Source organism: Oryctolagus cuniculus, chromosome 11 (genome assembly GCF_051225735.1).
Source record: "Oryctolagus cuniculus isolate XC-2025 breed Fujian yellow rabbit chromosome 11, ASM5122573v1, whole genome shotgun sequence".
In the NCBI taxonomy this organism is placed as follows: Eukaryota; Metazoa; Chordata; class Mammalia; order Lagomorpha; family Leporidae; genus Oryctolagus; species Oryctolagus cuniculus.
Window position 1 is genome coordinate 10270056 of NC_142877.1, and position 13503 is coordinate 10283558.

Sequence of the window (13503 nt, forward strand, 5' to 3'; positions counted from 1 at the left end):
TGTTGCCCCACAAGCCCAGATGCCTCTGAATCCCCCTTAACACTGCACCCAAGCAACAGGAGCCCCTGTCCGTGCTGGCCCGCGAGCTGACACCCAGGTGCCGTCCCGGCTCTGAGAGCTGAGCGACCGTCCTGGAGCCACATGGGAGCCCCCAGACTCCTGGGGTCCCGGGGGAGGGTCCGTGCCACAGCGTGGATTCACACCCTCGACAGCTGCCACGCACAGCAGAGAAATCGACTGCAGGTGCCAGGGCGTCAGGTGGCGCTGGGGGAGGGGGCGTGGCGCTGGGGGAGGGGGCGTCAGGCGGCGCTGGGGGAGGGGGCGTGGCGCTGGGGGAGGGGGCGTGGCGCTGGGTGCCACGTGGGAGTCCTCGCTGTCCAGCCACGTGCCCGCGTGGGGATGTCAGACCCTGTCACGTGCTCCCCCCCACGGCATCCTCGGCTGGTGCCGACGTTGCTCCCTGTGGGGCGGGCTCAGGGCCATCTCGGAACGGGACAGACGCCAGGCAGCCAGTCAGGGGAGCTCCCAGCACAGTCTGTGTTTTCCTGCTCAGCCTCCTCCAATCGGAGGGAGGGAGAGGTGGGTGCCCGGTGCCCTGCTGAAGTGTCCGCAGGCAGGCGCTGGAAGGGTGCGAGGAGCGCCGAGCCCATGGTGACGTCTGTGACGTGAACGCAGTCGTTTCTAGGGGAAGACGGCGGGCTGTCTGCGTGCCCCTCACAAGGCCAGGAGCCCCGCACGCACGACCCTGCCTACGACGCAGAGTGACCCTGCAAAGCAGGCGGAGCTGGTCCCCATGAGTGGGACACAGGTGCACAGAGGTGGAGCGGCGCCGCTGGCCCTGGCTCCTGGCCACTGTGCCGTGACCCGCGGGCTGGCACCCATGGCGAGGGGGAATCGGGTGGGAGACGAGCACCGCTGGGGACCGCTGAGCACCGTGTGCCTGGCAGCAGCTCACAAGCTCCCATCAGAGAAGTGATCGGGTTGTCCCGGGAGGCGCGGGGGTGGGGCATGACTCAGCCCGAGCCTGGTGACATCAGTGCCTGCCCGGTCAGCTGAGCCCGCGGCTCCCACGCAGGTGGAGTCAGCAGTGTGAAGCTTCCTGGCTGGCACACGTACCCATTGTACAGATGAGAAAGCTGAGGCTCAGAAAGGAGAACTGTTTCCCCCTGAGGCACACACAGACCCAGTAGGACACAGCGGGAGGTGGTGTGGGTGGGTAGGTGGGGGACACCCAGGTCGTGGGGGCAGAGGAACAACCGGGGGTGCCCTGCCTCGCTGCCTGGGCTCAGCCCATGGGCTGCCGTGTGTGTGGTTCCCCGTCCAAGTCCAGCCTGTGTTCAAATCCAGCCCTGCTGCTCGTCACTGGTGACCGTGGGCGCGGCCTGACGCCTCCCAGAGCCTCGGCACCGCCGAACACCTGAGGTGGACTCGCAAGGCCCAGTGGTGGCACCCTCGCGCCCGCTCCCCTCCACGTGGCCGGTTACGGCTGCTGATGGCTTCCGTGTGGAGACCCGCTTTCACTCTCCTGCACTCCCTCCTCTTTCCCTGCGAGCGCCTGCCTCAGGGCACCGGGCCCCTGGCGACCAAAGCAGAGGCTCCCTGGTCCGCTGGGACGTGCCCACGCCTCCCTGTGTGGCTCTTCCTCCTCCGGCAGCGGCTCCTGGGGACGGAAGCGGCCAGAAGGGAAATGAGGGGGCAGACGCAGCCCCCAGGGAGGGTCTGCGGCTGGGGACCCCACAGACCCAGGCTCAGATCTTGCAGCCGCCACTCATCCTCCAGTAGCGGCCAGAGCACCGGTGCCACTCGTCCCCCTTGTCGGCTGGCGCCACCAGCTGTCCCGCAGGAGCGCGAGGGACGGGGGAGACGTCCCCAGCCCTGCAGCCCCCGGCGAGTCCCTGGCTCCCCCTTTGTCCAAGGCCTCGGAAGACCACAGCCAGGCCCGGAGGAGAGCGAGTTCCTGCGGCCGGGTCCTAACTCAGGGGAGAGGAGCTTGTCACTCAGGAAGGGGGGGGGGGGGGCGGGCACTACCTTGAACCTAAACTCTCCCAGGGCTTGCCGCCTGGGTCCTTTGGATCAGAAACCTTCTCTGACGGCTTCAGGTGAAAAGGGGTGCGTTGCACTGTTACTGAGATGTTCCCTGTGGTTATAAATTTGTTTTTCAAACTCGGGAAACCCAGTGAAATGAACTTGAAAGAATACTTGCTGGCTCCTGTCTCTGAGAGGTCTGGCAGCTGCGTGGGTGTCAGGTGAAGTGTGATCCAGCCACCTGACGTCCTCAAGGGTCCCAGGGTCCACAGCACCTTCCCCCTCCCCCCCAGGTCTGCGTGCTGCGCCTGCAGATGGCCACCTAACCCCAGCACACCGTTCAGCCCAGCATCTGCACCAGCTGGAATGTTCTCTGTCTCCTGATTTCCGCCCTCCGGGGAAGGGAGTCTGGTATCTGGGACCGTCCTGTGCTGAGACCCGAGGGCATGCAGGTGTGGCCGGCTGTGGGCTGTGGATGGTCCTGCTGGCTCCAGCGTCTAGAACTAGCCCAGGGCCAGGCACCTGCGCCGGCTCAGTGGAGGCGGGATGTCTGAGAAGCGGCTGTGGGCAGATCGGAGACCCCAGAACCTTCCTTGCAAAGTTGGGACTCGGCCACTAAGTCCTCCCTGGCCTAGAGACCCCCGACAAGGCCGTTTTTTGTTCTTAATTTGTCATTTTAGGAAAACGTGGAGATCAGTTCTGGTCAGAATTCTTATGCCTGGATATTTCTTGTTCGCTCAGGAGGAGAAATTCAGACGTGGGCTCAGGAAGTGGCTGTGAGCCCTGCCCGAGAAAGCAGAGGACAAGCTGGGGGGGTTGGGGGCGGGGGGGGGCTTCCAGGCGGTGGCCGGCAGCGGGAGTGCTCTCCCAGCGGGCTCAGCCTTCTCCTCTTCAACACAATGCACCCGTGCCACCCGTGGGGCTGGAAGAACTTGTTTGGCCAAATTTAGAACCCACGGGGCGGTCAGAGGATAAATATAGAGCTGAACTCCCAGCCTCCAGGGCCGACGGTTCCGCTTGGCACCGTGCACTTGCTAATTATGCCTCCACCTTGACGTTGGCTGAATTTGCACCCGGGTCTGCCAGAACCCCAGCCTGGAAGAGTCAGACCCGGAGCCGAAACCTGTGCTCACCACCCAGTAAACCGCACAGCCCAGGAATGCGTGCGGCCTCTGAGCCAGGCGTCGTCATCTTTTCAAGAAGTGGGGGTTGGGGGGGTGGAGCCAGTCTTGTGGTGCAGCAGGTTAAGCCGCCTCATGACGCCAGTGTCCCATGTCCGTTCTGGTGGCAGGCCCGGCTGCTCCACTTCCCATCCGGCTCCCTGCTGAGGCACCTGGGAGGGTGGTAGGAGGGGCCCAAACGCGTGGGCCCTGCACCCACGTGGGAGACCTGGATGGAATTTTGGGCCCCCGTCGGGGAGGCTGGGTTGCTTCCCTCTTTGCGCTGCCGTGGACACAGCCGTGCGGACGTCTGGCGTCGCTGCCTTCCCTCCTGTCGGGGGAGCCCCTCAGTGTGGTGGTGTGGGGTCTTATGGGAAGCACTTAGTCCACGCTTGGCGTGCTTGGCGCTCACGCGGGATGCCAGCATTGCACGGAGGCTTAATCCTCTGCCCTGCAGCGCCAGCCCCGCAGCTTCTACCCCCGGGGGCGCTTCGAACACTGCAGGGAATGTTTTCAGGTCATTAAAAGTGCTTCTGATAACAGCAACGTGGGAACATGTATACGCTATACTGTGTTCCAGGAAAAAGAAGGTATAAAGATTACACATGCACACATTCACACACACGCACTCACACAACACTCACACACACATACACACTCAAACACACATGCACACACATACATGCACACACATACGCACACACATACATGCACATACATACACACGCGCACACACCACACACACATAGCACACACTCACACATGCACACATATGCGCACACACACATGTGCATACACACACACATGCACACACGCGCACACACATGCACACACACATACATACACAGACACATGTGCGCACACACACGCACATGCACTCACATACACACATGCACACAATCACATGCATACATGCACACTCAGACACACTCACATGCACACACATACACACACATACATATACACACACACGCACACTCACACACACGCACACACACATGCTGTAAAACTCGGACTGTGTGGGGCCGGCGCTGTGGCACAGCAGGTTCAGCTGCTGCCTGGGACGCTGGCATCCCGTCTGAGCACCAGTCTGAGTCCTGGCTGCTCGTCTTCCAACCCAGCTCCGCCAAGGTCCCCGAGAAGGCCGTGAACGATGCCCTAAGTGTCTGGATCCCTGTCACCGGCATGGGAGACCTGGGTGGAGTTCCGGCTCCTGGCTTCCGCCTGGCCGGACCTGGGTGTTGCAGACACTGGGGGAGTGCACCAGCGGATGGCGGGTCGCTGTCTCCCCCTCTCTTGTAAAACATCCCATTTGTTGAGAATGTTGACTGTGCTGAACCTCTTCCCAGCTCTGCAAATCCTTTCTTGTTTATTCTTTGTTAAGAAGAGGTGGGCAGCGCTGTGGAACCATTGTACAGATGGGAAAACAGATCCCGGGTGGTGATGCGACTCGGGGTCACGTGGGCAGCAAGTGGCAGAGCTGGGATCAAACCCAGACCCCTGGCTACAGGGGGCGTGGAGGGATGGGAGGACCCCTGGAGCACTGGGGGCTCGCGTGGACCCTTGGCAGAGCAGGCGTGATACGCATTTCCTCCTCCTGCTCGTCTGCGTTGTTTCCACAGCAGCACACACTGGGAGACGGGAAGGGACGCGGCAGCCTCGAGAGCTGGCGTCTTCCAAGATCCACATCTTGTGTCTCTTGCCACGAACACAGTTCTCATCATTGTTTTTTTTTTTTTTTTTTTTTTCTGGCTGAAGATGAGCAGTGTCCTGGCGCTGTCTTTTGGCAGATTTCTTCATAATGGGAGCGTGTGCTGTGCACACACGCACGCACACACACACACGCCCCACGCCTGCAGAGACAGGAGGGAGGCAGAACCCAGCAGTAGCCAAGGCTCTGCTAGATCCATGCAGACGGCCACGGGCGCAGCTTTCCAGAACACAGAGCTCATTGAAAGAAATATTTGTCCTGGGAGGAGAGGCTCGGGCTGATGATCTTAACGAGCCCCAATTCCTTCCAGACCCACTCGGAAGGCCTGGCGTCAGCACGCCCGGCTGGGTGAGCTCGGAGCGGCTCGGGGACTGCCGTGTGCCGGGGCCTCTGGCCACCCTCGCCCTCGGCGCTGTGCCAGGGCCGCTGAGCCGGAGCGCAGGAAGGAGCCTGTCCCTGGACGAGCCTCCTGCGTTGCCTCCGGGCTGCCCGGGACTTCTTGGGGTCTCTGCCTCTCTCTCCCTGCGCTGCAGCCCCGAGAATTCGACCTCTTGGCAAAAGGCACAGCCCTGCTCGTCCTGGAGACGCTGTGCCGGAGGAGCTGAGTGTGCGGGACTCGGCACATGCATGTGTGAAGTCTGGGCTCCCTCAGCCCAGGATGCCTCACAGTCCAGGAAAAAACCCCACGGATTGATGAGCGCACGCGCACCCGGCCACGAGCACTGCAGCTGTCTGTGAAGGGTGAGGTTGGGTTCAGAGCTGGTAACAGATGGCGCAAACGCGGCCAGCGGCGACACAGCAGGCAGATGCGACCACCTCCGGCGTGTCAGCCGGAGAGCACTGGGCAGACGGTGCAGGGAGGTGACGTGGGAGTCACAACCTGGGCCCCCGAGGAGGTGACGTGGGAGTCACTGACGACAGCTCATTAATGACAGCCACGCGGGGATGGCGCTGGCACCTGCATGATTATCGTCCAGCCCTGACCACACCGTGGACAAACCTCGAGGCTGCACGGGGACTGGTTCGTGTCTCCTGGCCGGGCACGTGGGCGCCAAGCGTGCTGGTCAGCCTCCCCAGCTGGGATGCAGGTTTGTGGATGGTCGGCGCGGGGTTTATCCGTTCATCAGTTAATGACCGTTTGGTTGTTTTTGCGTCTTGGCTTCTATGAATAATGCTAGGTTTGTGTGGATGTCTGTTTGTGGTTCTCTTAAGTGCATCCCTGGGGGTGGAATTGCTGGGTGCAGTGTAGCTCCGTGTTTAACCCTCCGAGGGACTGCCAGGCTGTCCCTACGGAAGCTGCACCATGTCATGTCACTGCTCCGTAGCCGCTCCCACGCTGGTTACTGTCTGTTCTGTTCTGAGCCCCAGAGGCAGACAGGCCCCCTCTCCTCCGCTGGGTCACTCCTCCGATGCCTACAGCGGCCAGGGCTGGGCCAGACCAAGGTCAGGAGCTGGGACCTCACTCTGGGTCCCTCATGCGGATGGCAGGGAACCCAACTCCTTGAACCGTCGCCCTCTGCCTCCCACTGTGTGCCTTCGTGGGAAGTTGGAGGCAGGGGCTGGAGCGGGCACTTGGAGCCAGGTTCTCTGCTGTGGGTTGCGGGCGTCTCAACTGCTAGGCCCGTGCCGCCTCCTGCTGTCTGTCTGAGTGCGGCTGTCCCCGGGCCGGGGTTGTGATTTGCATGCTTGGGGACTTGCCTTGAGGTTGTGCGCATGGGTGTCTCCTCCATGGCTGGGGGGTGGGGGTGGGGGACAGGAAGGGCCATCAGCGGAACTCTGGGTGTGGAGCCTGGGAGATCTGGGGTGGGCACTTGGCAGGGACAGAACTGGGAGACCAGACCCTCCTCTGTCTGTGCCGCCCCAGAATCCCAGGGTTGAGATCCCACTGGGCCTTGGAGAGGTAATCAGGTCTGGAGGGCGGCGCACTTGGGAGCAGGGGTAGCGCCTTACGGGAGCCACCCCGGAGAGGGTCTCTCCTCCACGTGAGGGCACAATGAGACCACGTTCTGCAGCCCAGGAGACCTCCCTGTGCCCCTGCTGGCCCCCCGACCTTGGGTGAGGGGTACCTGTGTGCTGGTTACAAACCTGCCCGCGATCGGCACGAATGTGGCTCGAGCTGCCGGGACAGAGACAGAGCAGGTGGGGAGACGGTGCCCTTCCCGCCCCAGGGCTGTGAGGCAGGTTCACTGGCCGGACTCAGCTCCTTGCCCAGGGTCTTGGTGCCACAGCACCCCCTGCCTCCCATTAGAGGGTTGTGGGAAGGTGCAGGTGCCTGCTTCCAGCCGGCCGGTTCTCCGCAGAGCTCAGTGAGACTGGCTTTGAGAGGGAGCCTGGCCTCCTTACACAGGGCAGGGCCGGGGTGGGGCAGCCCAGGAGAGGGCTCTGTCTTTCAGAGAGCAGTATCCACAGCAGAGTCCCCTGGGCCCGCCCCCTTGAGATGGCCGAGACCCCAGTGGGAAGCACAAGACCCCGCCTCCCTTGCTTCTCTTCTAGGGACTGATTGGTTCGTGTGTTCAAACCTGCTTTCTCCCCTCTCTCTCAGAGAGGCCAGCCCAGCAGGGAAGCCAGGCTGAGGGGTTTCGACTCCTGTTAGGAGGGGCCCCTGGACGAGTGCTGGGTGCTCACTGAATTGCAGGGAGGCAGGCCCGGAAATGGGCTCGGGCTAGGGTCTGCGCAGACCCAGAAGAATGGAAGCCAGCACCTTCCACCTCCCTGGCCTGCTCGGGCTTCCTGTTCCAGGGAGCGCCATCCCATCAGCCCCACTCGGGCCTCGCCTTGGTGAGGGGGCGGTGGGGCTCGGGGCCAGTGCCCCCATGCCAACAGCAGGGCAAGAGCTCAATCATTAGGGACAGCAGGGAAGGGGGGCACGACGTGGGCGTAGTGGGAACCCGGGGATCATCCTGGGCGCAGAGATCTGGAACCCTGCCCTGGACTCCTGTTGTCCCCGCCCCTCTGGCTGCCAGTCATCCCCGTGGGCACTCTGTGCCCCTCTGTAGGAAACCGTCTCTTCTCCCGCTCTGCCGGCGCATGGGTGCCTCCCAGAAACCTCATTAAATGGCTTCGCGTGGCCCTCACTCATGGACCTGCCGCCTGGCCAGGGGCCTTCTGTCCACTCAGGGTTGAATCATCCGGATTCCTCCCAAAAGATTCACGGACGCCCCAACCTCTGGGGTCTTTGTGGGTGGTGTTAAGATGGGGTCATTGGGTGGGGCCTCAGAAGCCAGGGTGACCTTGGGAAGACAGAGGCGGGAGAGCTGGGGGGGGGGGGCAACAGGAGCAGAGGGCGGAGCCCTGCAGCTCCCAGCCGCAGGCGCTGGAGCGCCCAGGGCCACAACCTGGCTGGAAGAGGTGAGCAGGTTCTTTCCGGCGCCTCTAGGAGGGGCGTGGCCCTGTGACACCTTGGCTTTGCTCTCCTGAGCTCTGCAGCCGTGAGTCCGCATTTCCAGAGGGGTAACCCCACCCCCACCCCCCACGCACTAGCGCTGGTCTTTGTTTGTACATAAAGATTTTATTCATTCGGAAGGCAGCGCTACAGAAAGGGAGAGGCAAAGGCACAGACGGCTCTTCCATCGGCTGGGTCACTCTTCCAGTGGCATCAGTGGCCACGGCTGGGCCAACCCGAAGCCAGGAGATGCTTCTGGGTCTGCCATGTGGGCGCAGGGGCCCAAGCACTCGGGCCATCCTCTGCTGCTTTCCCGGGCACATTAGCAGGAGCTGGGTCAGAAATGGAGCAGCCAGGACTTGAACTGGAGCCCGTGTGGGATGGGGGCGCTGCAGGCCGTGGCTTTAACCTGCCGTGCCACAGCCCGCCCCAGCCGGGTCTTTAACCTCTGCAGCTCACCTGCTGCTCTGGGAAGTTGTAACTGATACATTGTATTTCCTTTTAATGAGGAGAGAAAAGCAGGACTCAGAGCTGCCAGGCCAGAGACCGCAGTGAGAACCTGGGGCTGGGGGAGGAGGAGCCACTCATCCAGGTTAACCAAGGCCTGATGGGGTGACCCTGGACTTGAGCTGTGGTCTTCTGACCTCGGGGCCCACACTCACCCTGCGTGAGATCCCGTGTGTGCACCTCACAAGTTGCTGTTTGCGAAGACTGCCTGCATCTCACAGGTTACTGTCTGCAGACTCCCCAAACCTCAGTCCCTGCCTATCACCCATATATGCTCAGAATTTAGTTCTTTCCCCGTTCTTGTGGGAGCTGCCTGCTGCAGCCACATTTCCTGTACCAAGTCTGTGGAGCAAGTCTGGTGATCCTCCTTGCAAAACCGGAGATGTGTTCCCACCACAAGCAGCTCCCAGTAGACCCACGGAAGAACGCTTGGCAAGGGAGTGATTAATTGATAAACAGCTTGTAGTACACAGACTCCAGACTCTTCCTAGAATGTTTTGCAACAGTTTCGGAAACTCCAGGATGACCATGCCAGCGCAAGCTGTGGGTCTCAGCCTGCGAAGCCACATGCCCGGCTCCCGTGCCTGAGGGTGCTCCAGACCCTGCACTCGGTGAGCAGCCTCCCGGCCTGGCCCTCCCTGGGGTGGGGGTGGGGCGCTTGGAGTGGCTGCAGTACCTGGGAGACCAGTAGGGGGCATCTTCCAACAGATGGATTGGAGGTATTTATTTGAAAGGTAAAGTTACAGAGAGAGGTAGAGAGGGAGAGAGAGGTCTTCCAACTGCTGGTTCACTCCCCAAATGTCTGCTATGACCAGGGCTGGACAGATCCAAAGCCAGGAGCCTCTTCTGGGCCTCCTACGTGGGTGCAGGGGCCCAAGGACTTGGGCCATCCTCTGCTGCTTTCCCAGGCCGTAGCAGAGAGCTGGGTCCGTAGCAGAGAGCTGGGTCATAAGTGAAGAAGCTGGGACTTGAACCGGTGCCCATATGGGATGCTGGTGCTGCAGGCCAGGGCTTTAACCCACTGCGTCACAGCGTAGGCCCCTGTTGAAGTCTTGAAAATCGAGGCACTTGGTTAAGTCCGTGCCTTAGGGAGGAACACACGGGCCTTATGCTGGGTGGTTCATCCACATCTGAAAGCTGCTCAGGCCCAAGCGTGGATGCAAAGATGGAGAAACCGGACTCTTCTGCATCTGTGCGGACACCGCCCACGCCAGGGAGGCCCTCGAGCCGGCCCGGTGCCTGCACAGCCACCAGGAGGAAGAGGAAGCGACCCCTCCCCCCATGGAAGGGAAAACCAGAGCTGTGGCCTGGCTCCGGTTGTCTCGTGTTTACCTCGGGAGACCAGATGGCTTCTCTCTCGGCGAACCCTGGACCACTTCCCGTGCTCACAGCCTGCGCCGCCCACGTGCCTGTGAGAGTCCCGAGGGTGCGGGGGAAGGGGAGAAGCCCTGGGCAAGCCAGGGGCCTGGCGCAGCCCCTCAGGGCTCCGGCATCTCCAGGAAACGCGGGGTAGGCAGGGCCCCTGTGCGACAGGAGGGCAGGGATGGAGAGCGACAGCCTGGGTGGGCGGGGACCTCCCGGGTGGGTGGGGGAGACCCCGAGAGGATGGCACCCCGAAGCTGGAGCTGGGGGGGAGGCGAGTGCCTGTGTTCCCCAGACGCACAGGGCACAGGAACAGTGTGGCCACGTAAGTGTGTAAAGCTCTGGCAACACACACATCCATGCATGCATAGGTGTGCACGGGTGCAGGAGGAGCCGGTGTTGCGTGGGGGCAGCCGGGGCTTCGTCGGGGGAGCCGCCCGGCCTCCTGACGACCTCCACGGGCACCCAGCACTTTGGCCTTCATGAGACTCTTCCTCCATGAAAAATATTAACTAACGTGCGAACGTGCGAGAGGACTTCAGAAAGTTTGTGCGAAAAAGGGGGTGTGGCTGGGGTGCAGCGGTTGAGAGGCCACCTGGGATGCCCACGTCCAAGGGGCAGGGTTCAAGTCCCGGCTCCACTTCTGACCCAGCTTCCTGCAACTGCCCGCTTGGGGGGCAGCAGGTGGTGGCCCGAGTGCTTGGGTCTCTGCCGCCCACGTGAGAGGCCAGGTCTGAGTTCTGGGCTCGTGGCTTTGGCCTGGCCCAGCCCCAACTGCTGTGAGAACTTGGGGAGTGAACTAGAAGATGAAGATCTGTCTCTTTCAAGCAGATGGAAAAAAAAAGTTAAACTTCAAAAAAAAAAAAAAGCGACTTGTGGAAATGGAATTAAAAGATAAATTTATTTTAGTGTCAAAAATTTTTGAAATCATGCAGATGTGTTTTCCAAAATGATCATGAAAAAAGCAATTATGAAAAGTATGCATGGATTTCAAACTTTTTGCACCCAAATGAACTTTTTTTTTTTTCCTAAAAGATTTATTGATTTGTTTAAAAGGCAGGGTTACAGACAGAGGGGGAAACAGAAAGGGAGGGGTGGGAGAGAGAGAGGAGAGAGAATTTCCAGTCACTGGTTCAGTACCCACATGGCTGTGATGGACAGGGCAGGGCCAGACCGGAAGCCAGGGAGCTGGAGTCCATCCAGGGCTCCCACGTGGGTGCAGGGGCCCAAGCACTTGGACCATCTGCTGCTGCCTTCCCAGGCCGTAGCAGGGAGCTGGACGGGAAGTGGGCACCGCAAGCCGCAGGCTAACCCACCGCACCACAGCGGCCCCTACTTACCCTTGAATTCTACTTTTCCGTGACCTGGTGCTTCTGTATGTTACAGCCTCTGTGCGTGACGCCTGTGTTATGCACATATTGCTAGGAGATGACAACACACTATCTTTGAGCTGAAAGCTGGTTTTTTGGCTTCTGGTTTTAAAAGTGAGTCCACCATCTCCACGAGGTCTGTGTGCCACGTCTCATGGAGAGGTCACCCCGGGACAGGGCCCTGTGGGAGGGGAGGGTCTGTGTCCTCAGGTGGCAGAGTCGGGGGCGAGCCCCTGCCGTGAGGAGTGGATGGATTTGAATCCGAAGTCTGCCTGTGCGGTGCTGACCCGGAGCAGGGTGTGGCCAGCCATGGTCAAGTTCATTTGGATGAGCGGGGTGGGTGGGAAGCGCTTGGGCTGGCCGGGGCTCGTGCAGGGCTTTGCTGTTCCAGAACAGCCTGAGAGGCTGCAGGATCCCAGCTGTCCCCCACGGTCAAGTGTCAAGGCCGCGAGCTCCTGTCTGCGTCCCAGGCCAGCAGGTGACTGTTGTCAGTGTGTGTGAGAGAGACAGACAGAGGGACACCCAGGGCCCTCCAGGAGGGATCAGCGCTGGCCGTTGCGCCCTGTTCGGGAGCGAGGACCCCGCACAGTGTCAGAGCCATGTGGTCGTGTCCCTAACACGGCCGTGGTAAGTTAGAGTGACCCCTCCGGCCCAGGCTCAGAGAGCTGCCTGCATTGCAGTGCCCTGGGGACGCAGGGCATTCTGGGACATTCTTTGCCCCGTCTCAAAGAATGATCCGGCCCAAACGGTCAGGGTGCTGAGGTTGCGAGATGCCCCCCCGCCGCCCCGTAACCAGCTCCAGGGGGCGGCTTCTGCTCAGGGAGGCTGGGGGTCCTGCCCCTTCCAGTGCCTGCGACGTAGAAAGGCGATGCGGTTCCTGAGCACACACTTGCTGGGTGCCAGGAGCTGAAGGGTTAACTCCGAGGCCAGCGCTGGGTGCACAGTCAGCGCTATCGATGTATTGGTCAGTATCTGCATTATATTGTTCTCGGGGTTTAAACGTTATTGGGACCACACTCTGGAGTAATGGATTAAGCTGCCACCTGCGGCACTGACATCCCATATGAGCACTGGTTCAAGTCCTGGCTGCTCCACTTCTGATCCAGCTCTCTGCTCTGGCCTGGGAGAGCAGTAGAAGATGGCCCAGGTCCTTGGGCCCCTGCACCCACATGGGAGACCCAGAAGAAGCTCCTGGCTTCAGCCGATCATTGTGGCCATTTGGGGAGTGAATTGGTGGACTGGAGACCTCCCTCTCTCTCTCCCTCTCCCCCCTCCCTCCCTCTCTCCCTCCCCCCCTCTCCCTCCCCCCTCTCTCCCTCTCTCTCCCCCTCTCTCCCCCTCTCTCCCCCCTCCCTCCCTCTCTCCCTCCCCCCCTCTCCCTCCCCCCTCTCTCCCTCTCTCTCCCCCTCTCTCCCCCTCCCCCCTCCCTCCCTCTCTCCCTCCCCCCTCCCTCCCCCCTCTCTCCCTCTCTCTCCCTCCCTCCCTCTCCCTCCCCCCTCTCTCCCTCTCTCTCCCTCCCTCTCCCTCCCTCTCCCTCCCTCTCCCTCCCTCTCCCTCCCTCTCCCTCTCTCTCTCTGTTGCCTTTCAAATAAATCTTTTTTTTTTTTTTTAAAGAAAGTAGAAGAAGTTTAGGGCCGGCATAATCTATGCAACTTCAGTATCACGCAGCAGTTGTTTTAAATGCTTATTTGAGAGAGAGGCTGCAGTCATGGGTTTGGTCCCCAGGGGTCCACAGCAGCCCCTGGCCAGGCTGAAGCTGGGAGCCACAAAGACAATCCACGGCTCCCACGCGGGCGGCAGGGATGCTGGCACGCGAGCCGTGACCTCCACTGGCCGAGATCTGCGTGGCAGGGAGCTGGAGTCGCGAGCCAGGGCTGGGACTTGGACCCGGCACTCTGACCGGGGTGTGGATGTCCCGAGTCGGGGAGTAACCACTGCGCCAGGTGCTGGCCCTTTGCTCCACCCCGTCCCCGTCTTAACCACTGG

The 13503-nt window shown here is 61.2% G+C and overlaps 1 protein-coding gene across 6 annotated transcripts in view; it reads left to right on the top strand.

Moving 5' to 3' along the window:
• RIPOR3 (RIPOR family member 3) overlaps nucleotides 1–13503 on the top strand; it is a 59812-nt gene that overhangs the window by 13545 nt on the left and 32764 nt on the right. For 3 of the 6 annotated variants that reach the window (XR_016215784.1, XM_051832619.3, XM_089307052.1), the window contains exon 1: nucleotides 5375–5984. The exons of 1 other annotated variant lie outside the window; for it this stretch is intronic. Coding sequence is in view for 2 of the 5 variants with exons in the window: in XM_051832619.3 (XP_051688579.3) it covers nucleotides 5979–5984 (6 nt within the window). In the remaining 3 variants the exon portion in view is untranslated. Of the gene's footprint in view, nucleotides 1–5374; nucleotides 5985–9278; nucleotides 9397–13503 lie in introns of those variants that run through there. 2 more of the 6 variants (XM_051832622.3, XM_089307049.1) reach the window with 2 other exon arrangements.